Source organism: Ciconia boyciana, chromosome 6, assembly GCF_034638445.1.
Source record: "Ciconia boyciana chromosome 6, ASM3463844v1, whole genome shotgun sequence".
Classification (NCBI taxonomy): domain Eukaryota; kingdom Metazoa; phylum Chordata; class Aves; order Ciconiiformes; family Ciconiidae; genus Ciconia; species Ciconia boyciana.
The window spans coordinates 26,541,776-26,567,458 of NC_132939.1; the positions used below are offsets into that span (position 1 = coordinate 26,541,776).

General features: G+C 43.8%; 1 protein-coding gene across 4 annotated transcripts; it reads right to left on the reverse strand.

The window, feature by feature from the left end:
• Positions 1 to 991: 991 nt before the first annotated feature.
• On the reverse strand, positions 992 to 23,094 carry SYT13 (synaptotagmin 13). Of its 4 annotated transcripts, none has more exons than XM_072865831.1 (6): positions 22,989 to 23,094; positions 15,498 to 15,720; positions 13,450 to 13,590; positions 11,494 to 11,807; positions 7,226 to 7,355; positions 992 to 6,951 (listed from the first exon to the last, which is right to left on the reverse strand). In XM_072865831.1, the coding sequence occupies exons 2-6, from the start codon at positions 15,541 to 15,543 to the stop codon at positions 6,647 to 6,649; spliced, it is 936 nt and encodes a 311-aa protein (XP_072721932.1). In that variant the 5' UTR covers positions 15,544 to 15,720; positions 22,989 to 23,094; the 3' UTR covers positions 992 to 6,646. The 4 variants fall into 4 exon arrangements, with proteins under 4 accessions (XP_072721932.1, XP_072721929.1, XP_072721928.1 ...); XM_072865828.1 differs by lacking the exon at positions 22,989 to 23,094 and adding an exon at positions 20,889 to 21,400 and having other exon boundaries at positions 13,450 to 13,584; XM_072865827.1 differs by lacking the exon at positions 22,989 to 23,094 and adding an exon at positions 20,889 to 21,400.
• Between the last annotated feature and the right edge of the window lie 2,589 nt (positions 23,095 to 25,683).

The window sequence follows — 25,683 nt, forward strand, 5'->3', positions numbered from 1 at the left end:
ACGGGCCAGTCCCATTTTAATTTTTAAATACTGTGGGAGGAAAAAAGCTTCTAATAAATCCAAAGTGACAATGGACAGCAGGGTTAAGAGAAGAATGGTTCTGTGGTGGCTATTGCTGCTTTTCAATACACTGGGCCAGGAATTACTGAGTAACCTCGTGCTAATCCCCTAGGCGGGAAGGATTGTCCCTGGCAAATGCACCACCCGTGTGCAACTCCCTGTGCTGCAAAAATACCGCTCCTTTCCCTCCACCTCTACAGCAAGTGCTTCAGTAGCATCAGCCTTGCTGTGCAGCTGACAGGCCAGTGGCAACCCTCTTTGTGAAGCCAGCAGCAGCCTGGGGCTCCAGCAGACTCGCTTTGTTGTTTCTCCTTGTGCTTTAACACTGACTGTGATGGATGAGAGGGTGTCCCCAAACTGTCAATGAGGTAAATACTTCCCACTCCTGCCCCAAAAATCTGTTTTCTCTTACTTTTATGTGCAGTTTTTGATCTCTGTGTCTTGTTAGGTACCAGCTAATTCCAGTGATGGTATTAGGTCAGCTAAGTAGGTATTCCTCCTTACAGATGCACAGTTTTCAGAGTACCATCAGCACCACCTTGAAAGTACTGAGATCGGCAAAAAGACTGAATCCAGATTCACTTCTTAGTATTCTTTCAGAGATGGAGCCAGTATCTGGGAGGAACCTGATTCCCACATCGTATTCCCTAACCTCCTCGCAGCTGCAGGAAAGCCTTTGCAGCTTTGTTTAGCTGCCACCTTGCTGAAAAAGCCAATAGATTTCCTGTGCTGGCCAGGATAGGACTCCATTGCTGACTGCTCCCCTTCTCATCGTACATCCATCCCTTGATGACACCCTTCAGAGGACCTTCTGTTGCCTCACCCCAGTACTTTGTACCCCTGACATGAGCTGCAAGCAGAGGGGACTTACCCTAGAGTAAACAATGCAGACACAGTGTTGATACAGTTTGGAATTATTTACTTGCAGTGATTTACATGTTGTGCTGTAACATTAGACACAATGGCCGAGCCTCATGCTCTGTTTTTGTGCTTTGGACTGTGCGAACAATATAGAGTCTTGACAAACAATATCTGGCTGCGTACAATAAACACACTGGGATACTAAAGGACCAAGTAAGCAGAAAAGCCTTCTCATGCTGCAAGGCCACAAAGCACTATTTCACTTTGCTAGTATTCTTGCACAATTTGATTATTACCAACAGAAGAAACAATGTAAAGTGTCAAATATTAGTATTTACTCATCATGCTTATCTTTCAGCAAATGAACCAAATACATTTTGAGACTTAGTTAAATTCTGAAACACATAAAAAATGCTGCCAAAGCTCTGCCCTTCAATTCAATCAAGCTTCAAACTGACCTTCAAAAGAGTGCAAGAAGTGTGGTCCAAGCCACCTTAGCTCCCAGCTCTTACTAAACATCATCGTGCTCAACTCATCTTAGACAACAGGAGAATTTGGGCAAACCTTGGGCTGTATTTCTAGAGCCCAAATTACAACCTCCATTCTGGGAAAAAAATGGATGTCTTTGGACACTACTGCCAGATAATACTGATGACAGATGCTAGCAAAATACAAAGTACTTTTGTTCAAGGTGTTGAAAGCACAGTAATGCCTGGGAGAATAGTTGAGCCTGAAAATTTTCCCAGCCCTGTTGAAAGGAATTTTCCATTAATTTCTGATGTATTACCTCTTTGCAAAGCAAACGTGGTTCCTATCACCATGCAAGGATATTTGGGACAAGAAGTGAGGGGAAAACTGTGCACTGAAAAAGTGTTACCCTTACAGGAGACGAGCTGCAACCACTCCCCCTTACAACTGGGGAAGGAGGCTGAGGGTAGTAATGAGCCTAAAACATCCCAGAGATGCTTTAGTGACTATCGATGATCTGTGCTTTTTAATCTCTTCTCCTGTAGCACAAATTGCCTAAAATCAAACTAGATCATTTCTCTGGGAAGATCTAGCTCTGAGGGCAGGTTGAGGCAAAGCAACACATGGCTACAATCTATATTTTAACCAAGTAACTCCCTAATATAGTCACAAGTTATTTCCTCTGGCCTTTCAGTCCCCTCCTCTGAACAGAGGCCACAGCAAGAGACCACCTCTCCCAGGGGATGCTGGATGCAATACGGGAGCTGCATTTCTCATTCTGTTTTACAGTAGTCAGGTTGTTTGGTTTCTGTCACTGGACAAGGGACTGTGAATCCCTGTCCTTAAACTCGCAACTCTCTGGCCCTTTGTGAGAAGGATTGTTCATTCTGACCAGAGACACTGCCTCCCTGCTTTTTTTTTCCTTCCTCCCTACAGCCTCTTTGCTTCCAGCTTCTTCATGTTAATGGGTTATGGTAGGAAAAATAATCAGCGCAACTGCTGAATAGCCATTGGGGAATCTAATGGCTATTTTTGTTCACACATGTAGCTTAAGAACATTGATTGCCATAATTGGTTTTTTGCTGCTTCTCTTATGATGCAGTTTGTAAGCAGCACCCTTTAATTTAAGACATGTTTGTGGTGCTCGTTGATGCTCCTGTATTTACAGCTTCAGGAGCTGAAAACCATGGGGCTGTCTGGCTCTGTTCTCTGGCCATGTTGCACTTAGTGATACTTCTACAGCTCATGTTGCTGAAGCTCCTTGATGTGATGGCACTGAGCATTTCCAAATACTTTGCATTTATATTCATGACGTTGTCATCTACCACAACAACTCCCCGCAGTTTGTCTGCTTGGGCCACTTTAGCACCTCTGGCCCTTGGGGTGCTGGGGCTCAGGGGCATACAAGCATTGCTAAACAGGCGATACAGGAGGCTCAGAGGGATAAGGGCAGGGCCCTGGGCAGGCACTGGAATGCGATGACAAACAGTTCCTATTAACAGAGTTCAAAAGGGTCCGGGCCGGGCGTCCCAGCCCCTCCGGTACCACACGTACGCAGCATTCCTCCTGTTCAGGACAGCCAGCACCCTTAACTGCACTTGCTTTCAGCCCCGGCGCGGCAAATGGCTGCCTCGTTAAATAAACACCTGGCAGTCTTTGTTCAGGCTGTGCTGAATGCGAGAAACATTCTTTCCAGGCTAAAATGCCAGGCAACAAAAATGATCCAGCCGGAAAGACGCATGCATTTTCGCTCTTCCTCTCTTCTCCATTTAAATCCCACTGCAGCAAAGAAGGGAACAACACCCTACTTTAACACTGATGGCACCACTTTGCTCATAAGACAGATTTGTGGTTAAGTAGTGCGTATACACGTATTTTTCTCCTATAAAAGAGGACATTATTTTGTCACAGCAAAATCAGATTGTGAGGGGCTATTCCTTTAGATGCTATAGGATTGCTATCTAATTACAGGGTGTGCCAAAATCACCGGGGGCAGATAATGCTGTTTACAGTCACCAAGATGTTATAAAAGGCTCATTAAAATAAGCAGGAGGCAGAACTAGAGAAATCTCTTGGCAGCAAGGCAAATATTTGGCCCTTCAGGCTTTCCAGTGCCAGCCAAACAGCATCATACCACGAAGTTATCCTTCTTAGCATTATCCTAAAAAGAAGGAAGAATCACAGCACTGCCAGGAACCTGTACGTAGAATAGGCCAACATCACAATGAATTTTGCACTTAAATGGAAATAAGGCTTCCAAATCTATAGGAATATCTACAGGCAAACAATGAACACAGCAACTATTAAGAATTCACTATCAACTACAACCCCATGTCTATTTTATTCACAGTATCCCACAGCTTTTTGTTAATAAACAAAAACCCATAGAGCAAAACAAGCAGTCAATTTTCTTTTTGTTTAAATCCCCTCTAGCCAGTGGAGCAATATCAGAGATTAAAACATTGGGTATAAGATTCATTGGCATAGTTTGCCTTTTCATTTGTTTGTTTGTTTGGTTGGTCAAAGCTGTTTTTATCACTCTCTTCAAAATGATCCTGTAACTCCTAGCTACACCACCTAGAAAGGGAATAGCAGTGTAAAGATAACAGAGTTTTCAGTGTGCATCAACCTTGTCAGTCTCTTCACAGAATCACAGCATCACTGAGGATAGAAAAGACCTCTGGAGATCATCTTGTCCTAACCCACCCCTGCTCAAAGCAGGGTAAACTAGAGCAGGTTGTTCAGCACTGTATCCCATCAGATTTTGAGTGGCTCCAAGGATGGAGACTCTCAACAACCTCTCTAGGCAACTTGTTCCAGTGTTTGACCATCCTCACAGTAAAAAAGGTTTTTTTAATTTGTTTTTTCATGTGTTCAAATGGAATTTCTTGTATTGCGATTTGTGCCCTTGCCTCTTGTCCTGTCACTGGACACCACTGAGAAGAGTCTGGATCCATCTTCTTTTCTCCTCTCCCAGATCAGGTATTTATACATATTGATAAGTTCCCCCCACAACCCTTCTCCTGACCAGGCTGAACAGTCCCAGCTCTCTCAACCTCTCCTCCTACAGAAGATGCTCCAGTCCCTTAATCATCTTCATGGCCATTTGCTGCACTCTCTCCAGTAAGTCCGTATCTTTCGTGCACTGAGGAGCCCAGAACTAGACACAGCACTCCAGATGTGCTCTCACCAGTGCTGAGTAGAAAGGAAGGATCACCCTCCTTGATCTGCTGGCAATGCTTTTCCTAATGCAGCCCAAGACACTGTTGGCCTTCTTTGCTGCAAGAGCACATTGCTGGCTCGTGTTCAACTTGGTGTCCACCAGGACACCCAGGTCCTTTTCTGGAAAGCTGCTTTCCAGATGGTCAGCCCCCAGCCCTGCAATGGTGCATGGGATTGTTCCTCCCCAGGTGCAGGACTTTGCACTTCTTGTTGAACTTCAGGAGGTTCCTGTCAGCCCATTTCTCCAGCCTCTCCACATCCCTCTGAATGGCAGCACAACCACCTGGTGTATCAACCACTACTCCCTGTTTTGTATCATCTGCAAACTTGCTGAGGGCACGCTCTGCCCCATTGTCCAGGTCATTTATGCAAATGTTAAACAGCATCAGTGCCGCTTCCAGCCCCAGTCACCACTTGTGAATGGCTTCCAGCTGAACTTCATTCCCCTGTTCATAGCCCTCTGTGCCTGGCGCTTCAGACAGTTTTCAGGTACTGGTTCTGGTGGTTTGTCTTTGCCAACAGGACGGCAGCCTTCACTTGACAGTCTGCTAGACATGTTTGACTAAGTCGTCAAAATGGAATGGATACTAGATAAAGCCTAGCTTAATATTTTGAATTAAACAGAGGATCAAGCTGACCCTGCAAAAATTAAGTTCTCTGAGTTTTTCAGTGCTACGAACTATATGGTTCTGTTTTAGATTTTTGGATGCCTTGTCCCCATGCAAGTCCCTTAAAGCTGTGTCTACTACTTGAAATAAAGTGGTAGGACAAGCAGTGTGCTTATGGGGTCATAACATCATCACTGCCAATGCCAGACTTTCAGTCCATCTAGACACAAAAAACCGACAGTAAACAGTAACATTTAAGCCACGTCGAATCTTGAAAGTGCACACAAAAAAACAAGCCCTGGAGAGTCTGTCTGGTCAGTGAATTCCTTCTGTCTGGAACTGATGAAATACATGGCAGTTCTTAAGGGTTGTCTTCGAGTAATGCTGTATAAGGATTTGAGTGTGATAGTTAACTGTCAAAGCAAAACCATCAATCAACTGCTAAGGTATGAAATGATCCCACTTCTTTTTTCTAGTCTTAGATGTTGCCTGGAATATAATTAGAGTATTGGAAACTTTCTTAGCTCAGAAAAACCCAAACAGAAAAGATGTCAGTAAGCAGAAAGATTTGGTCCAAGTTTTTGGAGGTAACATCAACAATAACTTTTTGTCCATGTTTAGGGTCTTCCTGGGTGACACTGTAGAAAGATAGAAGATATAGGTGTTCTGCTAAAGGATCCTGAAATGCTCATATTTTCAGCAGTTTTCATGAATCCTAAATACAAGGTATCAAACACTCCAGGAAACAAAAGTGAAGGAAGGTATTTGACTTCTTGTTTGGCAGTGTTTGCTTCAAAGGCTACACAGGATGATAGTGTTGACTGTCTCACCCTCTCTTCTCCCTCTGTTCTCTCCCTTAGTTCTGTATCTTTTTCTAGGCATCCATCTACTGCACATTGGCTTCACTCTCTCCTTCATACTGATACTTTGGGTCTGCAGTGAAAGTTAGTTATGTGATCTTCATTTCTCACAGTCTTGTAAAGTATTATGAAGAACAGTGACTAGTAAAACATCTGCTGCATGTTAGTGATTATGGAGCCAGCACTCATCAAGGGACTTGGGTGACAGTGCCAGATGCCAAGGAGTGGCTTACATTTCCATGATACCTTTGGTCCTCTCTGCTCCTCTACAGAAACAAGGATGTCACAGAAATGACAGTGGGCAGGCTAATAAAATTAATTCAAATCATCCAGGCAGCCAAATCCCTTGTTTGAGAGAACCACTTGATTAGGTGAGAGATTGTCCTTTAAATACATTTTCCAGACAGTTTCCTGGGCTAGGATGAGGCAGGAAAATCAGAGAAGGTGGTGTAAGAAGAATGCTGTGCCGAGCAACTTTGTGGAGGGGAAGGTGGAAGGTGAAATGCAGTTTATTCCCCCAGGCTCAGAGGCCTGGTGGAAATCTGGTTGGCAGTAATCATGATGAGCCTACATGTGGAGCTGGTGCCACATGGCTATCTGTCTCCTGGGGTTCCTCAGCATTTCTTCCCAGTGGTTCCTCTCTGTGCCCGTGACGTGCAAGCCCAGGCTGCACTTGCCGAGCACGTGGCTCTGCTCCGCACCATCCTGGCTCAGCATTTCTAGCTCCACGCTGGAGGCACGCAGGAGCTCATGAGGCACCTCAAACATGATCATCTCATTCCACACAGGGTTGATCTTGTGTTTTGCACGTTTGGTCTGCTTCTTCTTCAGCTTCAAGGACTGATGCCTCAGTGTCACCTTGACAGAAACATCTGTATAGGGAGTGGAGAGAGATACCATATTAATGAGCATGCAGAAAAATGAATGCAAGAGAATTTTAACTGGTGACATCAGACTGAGAGAGAGAACGTAATAAACATTGATCTTGGTGGGTTTGGTTTTCACTTTTTAGAAATTATCCAAATCTCTTTGGCTTTCTAAGCCAAACATCTATTTTTTTCTGCCAAACACCACCCTTCCCACTTTCTTTCTAGATTTACATAATAGCAGAAACAACAGTCTCCGTTTTCTTGCTATTCTACTCACCACTGCCAAGTAGGTCTTTCAGCTGTTTGGAATGGAGATTTTTAGCCTTAATAATCACCACCAGCAGGCGGTTAGCTGCTGGCAGGTAGCTGATAGAGAGCAGAACTTCCCCATGGCCTGTAGATGGCTCCTGGAAATGGAGACACAGGAAGGGTTAATTTTTTATACAATCTTGGCCATAACATTAAGAAAACTAAATAGTACAAGGTGATGGATGGAAGGTCGTGGACCAACCAAGTTGTCTCCCTGTCTTTGTACAGGAGATCTTTCCAGTTACACTGGATGAGAAAAAACCTGGCCAAGATGTCTGAGAGGGCTCCTCCGCTCATAAGGCCTCGATCATGTGAGTTACTGCTTTCTTTTGTTGCTGGAAAGTGACTGCTTCCTAACATCTGCTTTTAGTGGAGTATTTAGTCAGAAGAAGAGGATTTGGGGCTGAACTACATGCAAGTAGTCAGATACTCCTTTTTTGAGAGATTATCTAGCTGCCCTTTATTATGTCCCCTACTTCCATTACTGCTTTTCATAATTCACTCTTCATTTCAGCTGCTCTTTTTGTGAGGAGGCTCTGACCAGACCTGGACCCCGGGCCACACTGCCTAGCAGGAGTGTAGGCTCCATGGGAAAGCGTAGGCAATACCTGGGTCTGTGCCACACAGCCAGACCCTGGAGCTGGAGTTGAACCTTCTCTGACACCCTTACTTGGTATGGGAAAAACCCAGCCAACCTGAAATCCTCCACGAGCTCGGCACAGTACTTTTCTCTTCCTTCCCGGCCCGTCTTCCCTCAGGCCTGTGAGCAGCTCTCCCTGCTGCCCCGCGGGATTTCCTCCAGGGAAAATGCTCTGAACCATCAGGCGTTCACTTCAGGGAGCCACACTTTTTTTTTTTCTTTTCTTTCCTTATTCCTTTCTTCCCATTAGTGATTGGCCTCTTAGCCTCCTGACCTTTCTCCCCTTCCTTCCCGCTTGCCCTGGACAAGCACCCCGGAGGGGGAAGCCCAGGGACATAACCACAGCGACCATCGCTCTCCCCTGAGAGACCAGCGCTGTTTCCTCGGGAGCCAGCGAGGAAGGAGAGAAAGCCCATGCCGGTGTGTGCAGAGCTGCCAGCCTGCAGCGAGGGGCAAAAGGGGAGCAGTTATTCTCTCAATGAGTAGGAGCTTGTGACAGAAATCTGGTTTAGTGTGAGGTTAATGACCCAGAAGAGTCCCAGAAAGCCAATGTCAATGCAATAGACTCCCTTTGGACTCCTTAGCATGATTTACACGCTTTAGGACAGACAGCCCTTCTCCAGGCCATTTCTGTGCTCTGCACTCTCGCTTCTAAGTGAGCCATAAATATTTCAAATTAAGTTTTCACCCGGTTACTCGCAACAGGCAAGGACAGGCCCCTGTATGCTCCGCATGAGCTGATTGACGCTCCAGAAAACATGGCTGTCATCGCTGTCTGGTTTGAATGACTTATTTGTCGTGCACAAATCAGGTGGGAGGCCATTAGCAAGGAAGCTTGAAATTCAATCCCAAATCAGCCCAAATAAATCTTTTTTTCATGCACTCAGGTAGCAACGAAGGGCTCATATGCATTTCACTTACATAAATCCTGTCCTAAATCTAAGTGGATCTTAAAAAACCCCACACATAAAACCAAACAGGCAGATTCAAATGGCTGTATGTCCACTAGAAAAGAATAGGTGTTTGTACATGGGGGGGCAAATACAAATACCACCTCAATACAAAACCACTGTTAAGGCAAGTCATAAGCTGCTTTTGTTTATTTATCCCCTCTACATCTCAACAGGTCCCACTCCATAGCTCTTGGCTAGAATTTGGTTCCTGTAGCTCCAGGCACAGATAGATACAGTGGAGACTGGGGGAGTAGGGGGTGGCAGGGCTCTGTATACGTGCAGACACACACGCATGCACGCACACACAAACACACACGTTGTACACATGTCACATCTTGTGCTTATGGCTTTCTAGCTCCTAATATTCTGATCAAGTTTTTGACCAGCCTGTATCCACATGAAACCAAAATGTACAATGGTTGGTCTCTGCTCGAGTTTTGCATGAAGAGACCAAGGCAGAGGTACTTTTCCTTCTCCTTCCTTCTGTTTTTTTGGGGGTTGTTTTTTTTTTTCCTATTAAATCCATAACCTGCACTTTGTGCTGCAACCTTGTGAATTCACACAACCACCAGAGCTTCAGTCTTCCTTTCTGTGCAATAAGGATAAAAAGCATCAGGGGTTCATCAATGAATTACGTGTGCAGGGCACTGTGAAATCACAAAAGGGAAGGTGCTATGCAAGGAGCCACTATCATCACTGTCATTAGCAAAGCACTGGGAGGGAAGGAAGACAAGATAAGAGTATCAGTCTGCAATATCTACACTTTGCATTGCTCACAGCAGTCCATGAATTCCTGTATACTAATTACATTACCTGGTTAGCTGTAAGCTCCCCTCTGAGCTCCTTCCCTTGTGTGTGGGAGAATTACTGGGAAGGTAGGAATGAAATTTCTGCAGCTCATGGCTTTTCAAGGAAATGTCAGACTTTAAACAAAGCCCAGTAACTTTGTTCCTGGATGGATGCTGTCAAAAATAGCTCCTCTTTTTTGATTAGCTCTTCCTCACTCCCTCCCGCTCTGGTTCTTGATGAATGATTCAGGATCTGTATAGAAGCTGTCTGTGCAATGGTTGGCTTTCTCAGGTCCCAGATGACGCAAATTCAGCTTTCACTGCACATCCTCAGCTCAAACTGGGGCACTGTTCAGCAGTACTGTTAGTGTTAACCTTGTGCTGTCAGCCTGGCAAAGAAATGAATGCTGCCCTGTTTCTATGCATAGTTGTGAAGCTGAACCAAAGCAGAGTACCCAGTATGTCAGGACTCCATCAGGTGTACTTGAGTGACAACTGACCATTGCTGTGAACAGGCTGTTCCTTGGGTATTGCTTGCAAAGCAGATACTACAGTAAATTGCGGTGGAGGCGAAGCTCCATCTATCTCAGTTTAGGAATGTAAATCATTATATTGGAATAATTTCTTTTGGACATTTCTTTTTACAGCAGCAGACTGGGAAGTCATTTCAATTTACAGCTATTAGGCAAATATTTAGCCTTGTGCTTGAAGTTTATTGAACTGATTCAGACCACCCATTTGTTTCTGCTGCCTCTCTCTCTGCCAGAGTTTTTTTAGAGTGGCCAGCCCTATTAGCATTCAAGTGATGATCAGATAAATGAGCATTATGGGAAATCAGAAATGCTAACTCTGTACACTGTGTCTGTGGCCAACTCAGTGGAGAGCCCTCACCCCTGATGGTGACAGGCAATAATTTATTTCAGCAAGCTTAGCGACAATGCTGGTGTTGTTTTGCATTGCTCACCCCATACCGTACCAGAGTACAATAGGTACCTGTTTGTGGCAATGGATTAGTAGCAACAACAGCAGTGCCCTGCTGCCATGTTTTTAAGTGTATTGCTGCTGCTAGAAGAATAATCTAGTTTATGGCAGGGAAAAGGCTTCTGAGGAAATGTGGAAGAAGTTAGTGCACATGAAGCATGCCCTGTACCTACTTCAAGTACTGTTGATATTCTTCCCCCCTTTTTCCCTGTCTGTACAGCTGGAAGGTGTGGATAAGGAAGGAAAGGGAGGTTCTGACATTTAAGAAAACCAACACAATGCAATGAGTGATATTTTGACATCTCCTAGAATGAATAGCACTGCTGGATTGATCCCAATAAGGATAAGTGGTTTTCAGTCAAATATTTAATTCCCAACAATGTATTTCACTCCTAGCTTAAGGCTCCCTGGGGTGCTACGGTACGCCCTACCCGCACCCAGCTCTGCAGAGTCCCTCTGTCCTGCTCTGTAGGCACTCTCTGGTATTTCAACTCTTGCCACCACAGTTCCGCATCGCTAATTCACAGAAACTCACGTAACTTTTTCTAGACATAGGCTTTGAATTACAGATATCAGTGTCAGATTATCATGTAATTGAGGGAGGAGGAGAGGGAGTTTTGACACATCTTAACTGCCAGAGCTGTAGATGGAAGGGCTGGGTTGATGGGCCTTTGATTGCTTTCTGAAATGGTTAGCTACAGACCAACACAGAGCAGTGCTGAGTGACCTCTGCAGTCACACATCACCCCTCTAAACGTGGCTCCAAACAAATAAAGCCACCCACTGACATGCAGCCATCTTGGAAGAAGGCTTCTCTTGTCCGAACAATTAATCATTAGAGTTTCTGGACTACTGACACAGACTGAGTCCATACCTTCTCTGGAGTCTTTAGCCTTTCCCACTGGGCCATCCCAAAGGACTCCTCCATATTAGCAAGGCTCAGTTTGAGTTCCCCCACAATGCTGTGTCTGGAGAACTTGTCGCAGTTTCTCAGGGTGAGAGTCAGTGTCCCCTCTGGCATCTCCTCCTCCATTAAAGGGAATCGCAGGACCTCCTCCCAGAGGGTGTGAAGCACCTTCTTCTTCAGCTCTGTCTGGGCCTCAGCAATACCAGACTTGCTCACCAGTGTGCCCAGTATGTAGCAATGGCAGCCAGCGTCTTGGTCCCCACTCATTCTGCCATGCATAGCTGGAAAAGAAAGATTGATTGTAAGGACCTCTCACAAAAGACAGCCCTGAAATACCTGTGGCTAAATTACTTATTTCATGAGAGCCATAAAATAAAACAGCTGCATAGACATCACCCCTGTTCCTGCTTGCACAGGGCAGACTAAGCTGTGAGCCCATGCTGTGGTGTTTTCCTCATGCTGCACAACGTCCTTGTCCTTCTGCCACTGCAGAAGGATTCTGTTAGTGTTTGGGAGAGCAACAGCTGAGTTCAAGGAAACATGCTCTGTTGAAAGATGCAGAGCAGCCACGAGATGAGACACAGCATGGCACAGGGATAGGCAGCTCTCATTTACTTTTACCTGGGCACACAAAGAAAGCTTCTTACAAAGGCTTTAAAAGCAGGATGGTCAGTCACAGACATCAGAGATGGGAGAGACCACCCTCTTGGCACACATCCACCCCTGCAGGCCAGTGTGGGATAGGTCTAATGGTTATTACATTCTGCTTGTCCAACTTCTGGTAAATGACTTCTTCAGAAGCCATCCCACAGCCCAGAAGATCTTTGTCAAGAGACATTCATTCCTAATTTTGTATCCCTTTTATGTTGAAAAGCCTAGAGTGAGAATGGCATTTCACCCTCCTCTTCAGTTGCATCAACAGAATTGCACTGCCTTCTCTGCAGCAAGAGCAGCACACCTGCCTCCAAGGGGTCACGAAACAGTATGGCTTTGTGGGCATAACTGAAGTCCTTGCTGCAGCCAGTCCAAGGACAGCTGCTCCTGAGCTTCCAGGTGCCATGGTTCACAGGGGTCTCCTGGTCTCTCAGAGGAGCGGAGCTGGGGAGCAGAGCCGAATCCTGCGCGGGTAGCAGTGGGGCACCCAGGGAGGAGCATGCGTGTAGGAGAGCCAGGGTGGCAGCCTGCAGGCGCGGGTGTCCACCCTGGAGGGAAGCTGTGGGCTGGCTGCTGGCAGGCCACCCACAGCAGTGGCTGCCATTTAGCACCCTTTCAAATCTCGCTTCAGAGGGTGTGATTTGATTAGGTTTCCAAGAGATCTGCACTGTGCATGAATTATTCAGTCAGCTTATTTTACTTTCCCAGAGGAACTGATGATGCTCCAGCCCTGAGTGGAGAAGCTGTTATAGTTGTCAGTTCCCACTTCAGAGAGTGACACAGAGCCTGGCCGCCTGGCTCAGGCGCAGCCAGAGGGACCTTCCTCAGTGGCCTACAAGATAAGTCTGGTATCTCCAGCTCAGCCTTTGACTTGACTTGAGGAAGAGACAGTAGGGAGTGGGTCAAGTGAAAGAATGAAAGTTATAGAGAGGAAGGAGGTAGCAACCCCCTTCCCAATGCCCCCAAAGGAAAAAATAAAAATAAGAGGTTGCTTTGCACCATGTCTGGGACTGGAGGAGTCCATCCTGGTTCCTGACTTCTGCTTTTGAGCTGTGCAAACAATTGGTCCCAAGCCATGCCCCTGCACGATCACTTCAAGCAGTGACATCGCCAGGTATTTCTGTGCTGCAAGCCCAGAACCAGTGAAACATCCAGTGGTCCTGGGGACACATGTTGATTTTAAGGCAAGAGGGGAACTCTCTATAAAATCAACAGGTGTCTTGTACCCTCCAGATGGAGAATCACCAGTGGAAGATCTCTGCCCCTTACCTTCCAGAAGGGCCACACGCAGCTCGGCTTTTTGTTGATCATACGCAAGGGAGTAGCGCAGCTCAGGGGCCTGGTTACAGCTGGCTGCCCTCTCGGGGTTCAAGTGCTCCGTGACACACACATCCTTTACTACACCTGGAACTGAAATAACCCCTTTAGCAAGCAGGTCTTCACCTTCCAAGGAGAACAAATCCACCCTGTTTTGACTTGACTTTTCTAACTGTCTTACTATTCCTGCACCTTGTATGCAGGAATATAATTTATGTTCCTTCTTCCTCCATCACCATATCTCCTTTTTGCTCTGTTTTCTCACACTTTCAGCTCTTTCTACAGCACTTGGACAAGACTTTTGCTCTCTACCACCTTGTGCTCTAGGGTGGTTCACACACTTGCTCTTTCACCTTATGCCTAGGCCAAGGTGTCTAAACTACAGTCATTAGTTGTTATACTGTCTTAAATTCTTTTTAGCTTGCATTGGTGAATTAAATCTTGTGTTCTTTGGAATGAGAACTTGAGTCTGCTTTTGAGCTGCTATGCAACTCTGCATTAGTTCAGACCTCTCTAAACGTTTTTTAATTTTAACAATACAGTCTTTGTCATGCAGAAGACATATATTTCCATAGCGCTTTACCAGGTTGAAGATAATGAACTTGGGAAGCTGTGAGGCAGTTTTGCCATGTGTGATTTTGAAGTTGAGTACATATTTCATACTGAAATAAAGCAAGTTGCAAGACTAAAAGGGAAGCCACAGCTTTTTGTCATCAAAAGCTGTTATCTGCAAGGTCAGTTCTGGTCACACAGAAAACAATAGTGGGACCAGCACATTTCCTCCTAAAAATCTCAGCCACAGTCCAGACCAGTTCAACGTGGCATCGAAAGGAGAACGCAACAATTCTTGCTTTATTTCAGCAACACTTGAGTTATGAAATCCAGGCACAGCAGGAAGCAAACTTGCTTGTGCCATTAGCAGTGCAGAGAGGGTCTTACACCAACACACTTATATAAAGCTTTAGCCTACATGCAGCCATCATCCTTCACCCTCTCCACCCTATAATCTTCTCTCTGACACCTAAGGATGTGGCTCAGACTGTCTCTTCCTCCAATGCGGCTGCTTCCCATGGTATTTTCTTTTCCATACTCACAAGTCTCAGGGTGGAGGGGTGAATGTAGCAATCGTCCTCCCAGAAGGACAAAAATATAATCTCAAGCAATTTTAAAAAACTAAAAAGAGTTCTCTTAAAAAAAATCATGACAGATGGCATTGTGTCTCTGGCAAATCTTCAGGAAGGTTTTATTAATGTGGTAACCATAAGAGTCAATTATCTTGTTAAAAGAACAGCTGTGAAGGTAAAAATCAGTTTGGAAGCAACCCAGACATGCTGCCAGATGTATATAATTAACATTGCATTTTCTCTCAGGCTCCAGGAATCTTATGTTCCAGGCTTTGGCATGTTACCCTTTGGGCTGGCTGGAAAACAAGAATTCTGTTTGGCAAAAACGTCTGAGGTGTCAGCCTTTGGTTTCACTGCACGTTACAACAAGCCAAGACCATCTCACCAAACCAGTGGAAAAAAAGCAGCAGAGAAAATAAAGTAGAAGCTTGAACCCCTGCTGCCGATGTCCCTGACAAGGACAGTTGCTGAACAGCTAGCATTTGTCCTGGAGAAGATACTCTGCCTAGTTTTGGCCAGATATTTCACCCATACTCGGGCAACTGCTCTCAATAAAACTACACTAAATAAATGTTTTTTTATGTCTGCTTCCAGTGAGCCAGATTCTTCAACACAAAAGATGTTTAGGTAAAAAAAATTTACAACCAGACACAACTACAGCTTTGTTATCTGAATGTCCTGATGAGCTCCATGACTACTTTCTATTAAACACATGCATTGAAGACAGAACTCACAATGCTCATGATAAGAGAGTGAAAAGTGCCCCTGTCTTCATTTTCACATTTATTTCTCTAACTACAATCACATTATGCTCAGAAGTATTACAGATCTACACCCAGCAAAGCAATTGTTAGTCTGAAGATCAAATGCTCCTACCGTTTTGAGGGAGAACAAACAGCTCTTCATTGACTTGTATCTTCATCCTGTTCTCATCCAAACCAGTATGTTTTCCAGTAGCTGGTTCTTCTGTTGTCTTCAGGGAGTACTGCGTGTAGTTAACAATTTCAGGTGAAGTTACTACTGGTTTGGGGCCATAAATGTTGGGAAACTTCAGGAGTGCTCGAGGCTGGACTGGCTCTGCAGTTTTCTTAACGTTGAACTGAAAATTAAAACCGTGTTTATTACTTGGCACTAATTAGACTAATTATTCAGATTCTCTCAATGTTAAATGAGCTGAGACAAAGGGAGAAAAGGCAGTGCCTCTCGTCATCTTACCGTCGTTGTTTCTTAGATTATAGAAACCATTGCCTGTATGTCCAGAGATTTTCTTGCCAAAGCCGATACCCTTCTACTTGGTGTATGTCTTTTCAGATTTACTCCTCTACAGATGTTTGGTTGCAACAAGAAAAGATATGTTCTTATTGTTTGATTATTCCTCTGTTTCTGTACCAGTTAATCCTTCTTTCATAAGGCTGTGTTTTCTCTTAGCGCAGAAATCAACCATTAAGTTCATTCTGCTGTGGTTGCAGTATGGTATTTTTTACCCTGATATTTGAAGTCAAATCCAAGATCAAGAGGCTATAGCCACCCACAGATTTCAGAACATTTTACGTGAGTATGTAGTAAGCATTAGAAAGGTAAAGCTGTGGATCATACAGTCACTTGGAGCAAGTACGACCACGGTGTAAGAAGGCAAAGGAGAACTGCTTGAACAAATGAGCCCTGCAACGGCATACCAAGAGTAGCTGATTCAGTGGTCATTTCAGCCTCTTGGACTATCTCTTGGCTCTGTGGACCAGAGCTCCACCTGACCCTCAGACACACGTTTTCCCTTTATTATACTGAGACTGAAATTTGGATTTATGCCCGAGTTTGTTCTTAGCATTTCAATTCCCTGCTGAATTGTGAACATGGAATGAGCAGAAGAATCTGAAAGATGGTGTAATGCTCAGGCAGCCCAAGCAAAAGTCGTCACAAAGGCATTACGGTTCTCCCAAAACAATGAAAAATATTTTAGTGGAATATAACAGTCCTCTTTTCCTTATGTCCCAAGAAAGGATCCTATCTGCTCACGAATGAAATAATTCCTGATTCATTTATATTTGGATTCATCAATGGGAAAGAACAAAAGCTGACTAGCAAATGACCCTGACCCTTGCAACAGATTTTATTAATGTTTCCAAAACAAGAAAGACAAAAAGCAGAAGTAAAACTGCTGTTTTGGTTGATTACTGTGTAGTGGGATTCTCTCCAACCCCACTGCCTGCCAACCTACTCTGTATTAAGCTTAGATCGAGGGTGAGCCAGAAAATGTTCGTAATTAATTGTAATTAAAGTTTTTCATTAGTCTCATTGTTTCCTATTAATAATGAATGTAGATGATGCCCTGAAGCACTTGTCTGTGTTGGCACTTTGTGGTCCCAGTTCACATGTCCTGAGGGAGCATACCTATTCCTCAAGAAACAGAGCTGAAGATAGAGAGCAGTCTTGGACTTTAGCTCTTAAGTCATACTCTGCTTTTGGAGATCATAGCACTGTGGTTATATGCACTTGGCAGTGGTAAAGAACTAATTAGGTCAGCGACTCCATCTTCTCAAGGCAGCCAGTGCATCAGTGTTTAGGAAGTCCACTATGTAACATAGCATTTTGTCTTGTCTAATTTTAAGGGCTCTGAAAGAGGAGTGGGTTGAGAAAGAAAGATGTCACTGTGTGCAGTCCCCACCTAGCATTCAGCTGAGTCTAGATATTATGTAAGTAAGTCAAGTCATACGGTGTGGGTCTGTAAGTAAGTGAGATCCCTCTTTTAGAGATGTGAGCCTCATCAATCCTGAAATACATAGGAAATTTGAAGCTACTCATCCAAACCTTAAATGCAGTTTTCCATTCTTCTAAAATTAAAGCAGACCAGCCAAGCAAAATATGCTAGGAATCACCAGACAACAGCTTGAAAAACCAGGTCGCTTTTGTTCTGCAAAGGCATTACTTCTAACATGCATACAGTGCCTGCCATGGTGGTCAGTCTCTGCTGTTCTTTCTCTCCTGAAGCCGCTGTATATGGCTGCTGTCCCACCAGTCACAGACCATCACACCAGAGCAGTATGCCTGCATTGCTGTGTGCTGCTAGCACATGAAGAACTTTGGGATCCTTTGGGATGAAAACCACCATACAAATGTGAGGCATTGTTAGTACAATCTTCTCTTCCAGTTGCTGAAAGCCAGACATTTAGTCAGAAAATCCATCAGCACACAGCAACTAAGAGCTCCACTGGGTCTAAATATTCCTCTTGTCTGTCTGCTCTGCAGACTTAGAGATGAGAGACATATGCAAGCACAGTGGGACTAGCCCACCCCCTCTTCCAACTGCATCTGCCTCTGTTTATTATTTTTGCTGCCAGCTCTGTTCCCAAGTGCTGTCTGCTAATCTAGTTACATAGCAGTGCCCTATGGAAGTTCCTTTTCCAAATCAGCAGCAGTATCTTAAATAAAGAGATGAGCAGAAGAGTTCAGATAGTACTGCATAAAATGTGTGAAAGCAAAGAAACCAGAAGTAGCAAGGAGGCTGCAACTGACCCTTCTGCGTCCCTGCCCAGCGTCACTCAAACAATGCACCAGATCATTGCAATTGCTGGATGTGTTTACGAATCTTCCTTCTGCATGCTTTGCTGAGACTTTGCAAATTTACAGCAGTTTTTAATTGTTCTGTAGACGTATCTTTATGTTCGAATTAATTCTTCCTCCTCACGTATGCAGGGCATGTCCACGGGGAGCCTCTGTCTATAGCAAATACAAGCATCACTGTCATGGGAGACATGCCAAGTGAATAAAATGCAGTCTTGCTTCATCTTTCTTTTGTCATCTCTGTTTATCAGAATCAGTGGCTCTGACAGGCTTCAATAATTAAGTATGTCAAGCACTGACTAGGACATAGAGTGTACTAATGTAGTTGGAAAAAAGTCCCGACAGGACAATTTATAAACGTAGAGACACAGATGATAAAACTTCACAAGCTCAGAATTCAATTTGAGATTTATTCCTTCAAGGTATATAGACTGATTCTGAAACAGTGACAGCATAGGAGAATCCATGTTCCTGGCAAGAAAATTATTTTAATTGGAAAGAATTGTTAAACACATGGAATATGCAAACTAAGAACATTTTGCACTTTCTGTGACAGAATGTTCATTCAGCTGCTATGATTTGGCCATATTTCTTTAAAAAAACCCAGAACCAGTAATGTTAGAAATAATACTTCTAATTAGAAAGTCTACAATGCTAAAAGGATACAATCAGTCAGGTAATAGTGATACACTGAGGGCAGGTTGAATAATTTGATCCCCTGCTGGTCAAACACTGGATTAAGTTATGGCAAAACTTGATGAATGTAGAAATATTGTGAGGACCATAACCTAACAGCTGCTGGGTACTGGAGGCTTAATTGGACTTCACAGTGACTTAGTGCTTATTTCAGACATGCAAGCAGGATGACACCCTGGAGGACAAGCTCCAGAACAGATGAACACTTTCCCAAGATGTTTCCTAAAAGGCCGTATAAAAGAAAAATGTCCAGTCCAAGGATGGAGTTAAAGTAAAGATTTGAGAGGTTTCTGAGCTAGAAGATTAAAACAACAAAAAGTCTCTTGTAGAAAGAGACTGATGATAAAGTTATCTGTGGGTAATGTTGTTCCAGACAACAGCTAGAAAAAATGCTATGCAAAGTGATATGACTGTCAGAGTTACACATTTTTCATTCATTTTAACAGTAAACTTGTAAAATCTCAGCATTATTGTACATCCTGATATACAGGAGTTGGCAAATCCCCTGTATGGGTTAGAAAAGACAAGAAAGGAGCCTGGAAAGGACATGACAAAACTATCAAACAGAATAGCAGGTGAAATTCATCCTAGGAAAATACAAACAGGTACTAGGAGATATTCACCATGCTCATGGATGAATGCTCAGAATTAGCAGTAATCTCTTGAGAAGTCCTAAACTCAGTCCAGATGTTCATCCATGGTCAGTGGAGCCATCCTCCCACCCGCCAGCAACCAGAAGCTCTGGTAATGCAATTCTGTGTATCTGCACTAGATCTTACAATACAATTAGTAGATTTGGTCATCTTTCCTCAGAACAAACTGCAACAGGAGCATGAGGATGCCAGGGCTCTTTTCTACTAAAAGCCTAGGAGTGGTAGCCAGAGAAAGACTGAATATGTAATTACAAACATTACAGAGGAGTTCAATTAGGACTCCTGCTACACTCTTTAAGAATACAAAAATAATAGGCAGCTCAGATAATTAAAAGGCAAACAAAGGCTCTTATACAATGGATCACTGGCCTTTGGAATTGGCTGCTATGGCATAACATTTGGTTGAATGGCTAGATGAAAGTGAAAAGGACGTAGGCACATACAAACATCAAGAGCAACAGCCAACAGGTAATACTTTCACAGACTGACCAGTGCTGTAGCTCATGCTAAAGACCATAGTCAACCAACGAAATCAGTCAAACATTTCCCTTTGAAGGAGAGCTTCCCATTAATAAGTATGTTAGAAAGGTCCTGTAAATCCCCTTGCTCTCTCTTGCACTAAGCTCAGGAGCAAATCAGAGTTTTTGGGTTCTAATAAGAAAGAAAGACCACACAGGGATGCCTGACATTATCCGTACTCCACATTGCTCTTACAGTAAGTGAAAAAGCAATTCGCAGTGTGATGAGATTGTCCAGTCATCACACTCTAGATTCTCACTTGCATTTTATTATCATTTCAATGCCTTATTTTAACTTCACACATAATTAATCCCCTCAGTTAGAGGGGCAGAGGGAGGAGGAGGGATGGTTTTCACAAGAAACCAGCTGTTGACAGTGAGCTATCCTGCAGGAACCATAAGATATCGTGAATAGAGTTAGAGAAATAGCTGCTATAGGAGATCCCAGCAGGAGTCATCTCCTCTTTACAATGCTGCATGCCACCTGGTGAAGTCCAGTCTTCTCTCTTCAGGAAATTATTTCCCTTGTGATCTAGCTTGACAGCTAAGCAGCATGTCAAGCTAGATCACAAGCTTGATACTCCTCCCCTATTTTTGCCATTAGCAGCTTTCTCTTTGGCAATGTGGCAGCTGTCTCCTGCTCCAGTAATTCTGTGGGTCACCGAGCCCATCTCTGTTTTTCCCTCACTCCTACTCCCATTAACATGTTGTTACATTCTGAACACAGTAAGCAAATAAATAGGCAGCATAAATCACATGCTGAGTAGCCTAACAGAGAAGTTGCATTCCCACCCTCTGCATTTAAAGAAAAATCACAGAGTAAATTAGAGACTGTGTCTTACTTGCTGGACTGGCTGAAGCACACTGGGCTTAGTATTTTCCATGTCCTCTTCTTGGTCCTTTTCTGAGAGTCCTTTCCCAGGTTGCTTGCATTTGCAGAAGCAGGTGAGACCGCAGAGGGCAAGGATGCTAGTTGCAGTCCCTAAGGTAGCCCCCAGGGCTATAACTGGGGCAGATAAAACCATTGTCCTGCACTGCACAGGAACAAAAAGCACAGAAACCCTGTGACTCCTTCTCCTCCCTGGGAGAGCAGCTCTCACACATCCACTCCGATTTCTAGCCTGGCTTCATTCTCCTTGGAAGTCTGAAAACAATTCTCTTGTGCAGCAAAGAAAAGGGACCAATCTAGAGACAGAGATAAATCATCCCACCTTTGCTAGGCAACAAGGCTACCTTTCTATCCTGATGATGGAGTTTCTGCTCCAGGTCAGGTAGAGGAAATAGTGATTGTGGTGCCTGCAATCTCCATATAGCTGCAAACAGGCAGTTTTCATTGAAGCCTGTTCTCCAGCTCCACTGGGAAAAGTCTGATGTGCGATAGAGAGGAAAGACGTCAGCAGAAGGGGCTGGGCCTTGCTAGCTAACTCACAGAAAGTGCATCCAAATGTTTGTTCAGCTCTCTAGCAATATTTCTGAGGGCTAGCTTGCTAATTTGCTCAAGAGGTTGAATTTTTCTGTCTTAAGGCAAAGATAGTGATTGCCAAAAGGTGCTGGCCTGAGAAACCCTGTTATGATAGCATTGCACGATAGCACTATAGTCAGAGTAAAGCCTGCGTATAAGTCAGGCAAAACTTTCTCATTCTTCAGAGGCTGGGGAACAAACACATGCAAGAATTCAGCACTGTCCCACACCTCACCAGCTTCCCCTCAAAGTGCAGGGTCTGAACCTTTTGGAGCTGCTTTCTGTAGCATCAGTGCAGAGCAGCACTTCTATTTAAAAAGACAGCAGAAAATCTATCAAACAAGACACACTGGCGCATATGCTGCTTCCTCTGGAGAGGATGAGAGAGCAAACAACATATGCTAGGTATTAGTCATACTGCTTACTACACCAGTGTCAGGCAGTGGGCTGGTGAGCACAGTTGAAGAACCTACATGAATAGACCTGAAAGGCTACATGTCCGTCTCAGTTTTCTCTCGAGGTGGTGGAGTGCTTAACTTTCTCTGACATTTATTTTTGCCTTATTTCTCAGACTGCCCAATATGGGGAAGAGGAGAATAAATGCCATCTTTCAGTGTGTTTCTTGTGACATGTGTAACCATTTTCCAGGTACTTCATGAGGAGTACCTAGTGGCCAGAAGATGATTATAACTCTGGGTCACTATATATCTGGGCCAGAGTGGAACTAGTAAGCAAGAAGCAAAATATTCCTTATAAGGCTTTGGAAAAAATGCCCAGTTCTACTGGGAGTTTCTTTGTCTTTCTATTTTGGAATACAGTTCTGGAATACATTCTGGAATACAGTTTTGGAATACAGTTTTCTTAACTTTTTCTGGATGTTTCACATCTTAGTTGTGATGACTTACTCAGCCTTCGTTCCATTATAGTTGACGTTCACCTCCCTGGCACAAAGCTTCCCTCACACATCCGACTCTCACTTTAATTGTCAAAGATTCCTCTTTAACACCCATGTTCCTTATGGATGCTGTGCACATTCTGGCATCTTGCCTTCTCCTCACCCTACCAGGCTTGTCAGACACATGTCTCGCCCCTCACTTCCAACCCTCCTGACCCTCCATCAAGAAGAGAATCATGATAGACTCCTTAAGCACAGACAATCCCCCAATACACTGCTGAGCGCATGGAAACTGGCTTTTCAGCTCAGCCCACGGAAGGAAAACCTTGAGCTTTGTCTTCTGTCTATACAAGAACATATAAGTGGCCACACCAGGCTGGACCACTGGCACATCTCTCGCTGTACTCAGTGGTGGGAAGAACATCACATAGAGGGGATTGAGAAATCTGACTAAACACTCCCTTTGCTTCTTGCTCTTCATGGCTCAGGAGCTTCCAAAGCCTTGAGCAACATCCTTATGCTTACCTCTGCTGATCTGACCTTTCTCTGCCACAGTTAGACTGTTGCAACCATTTGCTGACTTACCTAACAACTAATTCATTCAGCCCGTAGTTGAACAGGTGACATCAACATCGTAATCGTAGGGCCACGAGGTCTTATCTTGAATTTGAAGAATGTAGCATATTGTTACGGACTTCCACCACCACTCAAGAGAAGTAGACGAGAGGAGAGTCTGAAAGAGGACAAAAAGGATGGACACACTCTTTAGATGCCTTTGGTTTTCTCCACGGGATGGGTTCTTCCTCAAGGTGCTAATGAAATCTAACACAGCTAGATCAGAGGCCCCTCAGATTTGGAAACCATATGAAAAGGAAGAAAGTGCTGTTAAGGGTAGCATACATTGACAGAGACTGGGAGCGGAGAAGGCATTTAGTCCGTCCATGAGATGCAATCTTCCTGTGTTTTCTACAAGCTGTTCCGAGAATTATATAAAGACTGCTTACAACAGGCTGTGGAAGGAAGGCCACATCAAAATCTCTCTGCAAGACAATAATTTAATAGTATACCTCTCCACGATGTTTTCTAGCTGCTCATGAAGATTAAGTTTTCCTTGCCAGAGATTGTATATGCTGGGAAATGTAAGATGTACAGAATCATTATCAGATATCGTATTTTAATAATAATAGCCAGGCAGCAGCCTTTTGCTGCTATTGCTAGGAAAACAAAACAGGCCTTGCTAAACATTGAATATTAGCAGTATGTGAGCTTCTGCAAGTGATAGGCCAAAGACTGTGGAATTTTGTGTGTGCACTGATGCATGTAACTGGTACAGATACATAATTTAACTGTAGCTTTGGCACATACTGTCACTGCATCTATCTATCATGGTTGCTTATTTTTAACACATCCTGTTCTAAAAAAAATTGAACCATAAATGTATTTCAAAGTCAGCTTTAGATTTGCTTGTTTTGACACCCAATAATAAAATTGCTTCTTTTTCTTTAAAGCAGGAGTAGGCTAAAATGAGGTCAGGCTAATGACCTTTCTCACTAGCCATTCACAGTGATATTGTCCAGAATCACATAGCTTTTTTATCTGTCACATCTGCCATTGGAAAGAGAATCACCAAGGTAGAAAGATGAAAGCTGTTTTTGCAAGCTAAACTTTATGGGCAGGTTCAGGCCTGACAACATATTTTACAGTCACTCTATCCACATATTTTCTCCAGATTCTGATACAAGACATGTATAAGAATGACAAAAGCATATACGCGGTTTTCAGCTCCTGATACTTCAGACACGAATATTCTATGATGACAAAATATAAGGCACTGGACAACCTTTGGTGCTTATAGATTCTTTGTTCTTGCTGAGAGCTTCCCCACTGATATTTTGGGCTTTTCTGTCCATTGGCTGTATGAAAGAGGCTTTCTCTGAATGAAGAATTGGTAGTACAGATCACATGAAGAATTACAAGAGCTTTATTATTGCCTGGCTATAGTTCATGCCTTGCCAGAAAAAAAGCCCTTTAATGCAATTGCCAACCACTCGAATAAGCAGGTCAGGGATCTGCAACTTTTATTGTGGCATTAGAAGACACAAATTAAAATTCCAGAATCCCTCACTATCACAAGGAAAAGCTGACACACATCTGAATGAAAGATGGTTGCAGACTACTTTCCCTGACTCAGCCCACCCCATCAGGGGCTGGTATTTGTCAGAGATACTCCGATTCTACTGAGGCATTTCACCAGGCAGAAGTGTGAGTTAGCAGACAGAAACGGGAAAGAGTTTTTTTTGCAGGGAAATCCTTGTAACAGTCAGATTTAGCCTGAAGGTGTAAGCTCATGTTTTCACTTGTACTGGCTTGTTATGAGATTCTGAGATTCTGTGCTACAGAAATGGGACAGTTTGAACAGGATGATGGTCTAAAATAGCTTGCTAGATCATAGCAAAGTGTCTTGGGCACTGAAATGGCCAATGACAGAAGACCACATATGGCTGTCATGCATTTCTTTAACGAGGAAATGGAGCATGGCGGAAACAAAAGCGAAGGTAAAAGGCTTGTGCTTACAATGACTACATCTACCTACTTATAATTTTCTATGCTGTTGCCTCAGATTGCAAATGCTTTAAGAAAGGGATTTTGTCTTCCTCCAAGTGGTGAAGTGTTCCTCCACCAGATGGTGAAGTATTACAGACCACTGAAATAATCTTTTGCAGTGCTATTAAGACAAAGCAGTTGTCTCTACATATTTATATGCAAAACAAAAAAGAAGGAAGATTTGTGAGAGGAATGTGGGCTTGGCCCCTCCATCACTGTCACTGAAACAGACTTGTAGATATAAATCAAGTAAATGAAGTACTTAAGAGAAGAACAAAGAATCATTTTCCAAAAGGGAGCTATACAATGATCAACCTCAAGAAAATGAGCTTCAAGCTGTGGTGCTTCAGCTGGTGTTAATGGATATAGAGCTCCTGAAACCTCCAGACTTACAGGATTACCTGCCACCTGCATGTGCAGCCTTTTGCCACTCTGCTACCCTCAGGATGATGATAAGGATTTAGCACACAAAAGGGTACAGCTAGTTGCGTGCGTGCAGTGTAGGGCTCATGGTAAATGATTCTATACTAGGACACTACACTGTCCTGAGACCAAGATCTGTGGGATTCAGGAGATCTGTAGAAAAAGTCTGGCTGTGTACCTATTTCAGGAGGCTGCCATGTACCCCCTATCAGGGGCAACCACTGTAAACCTAGCTGTGGTACAGCTCTTGCAT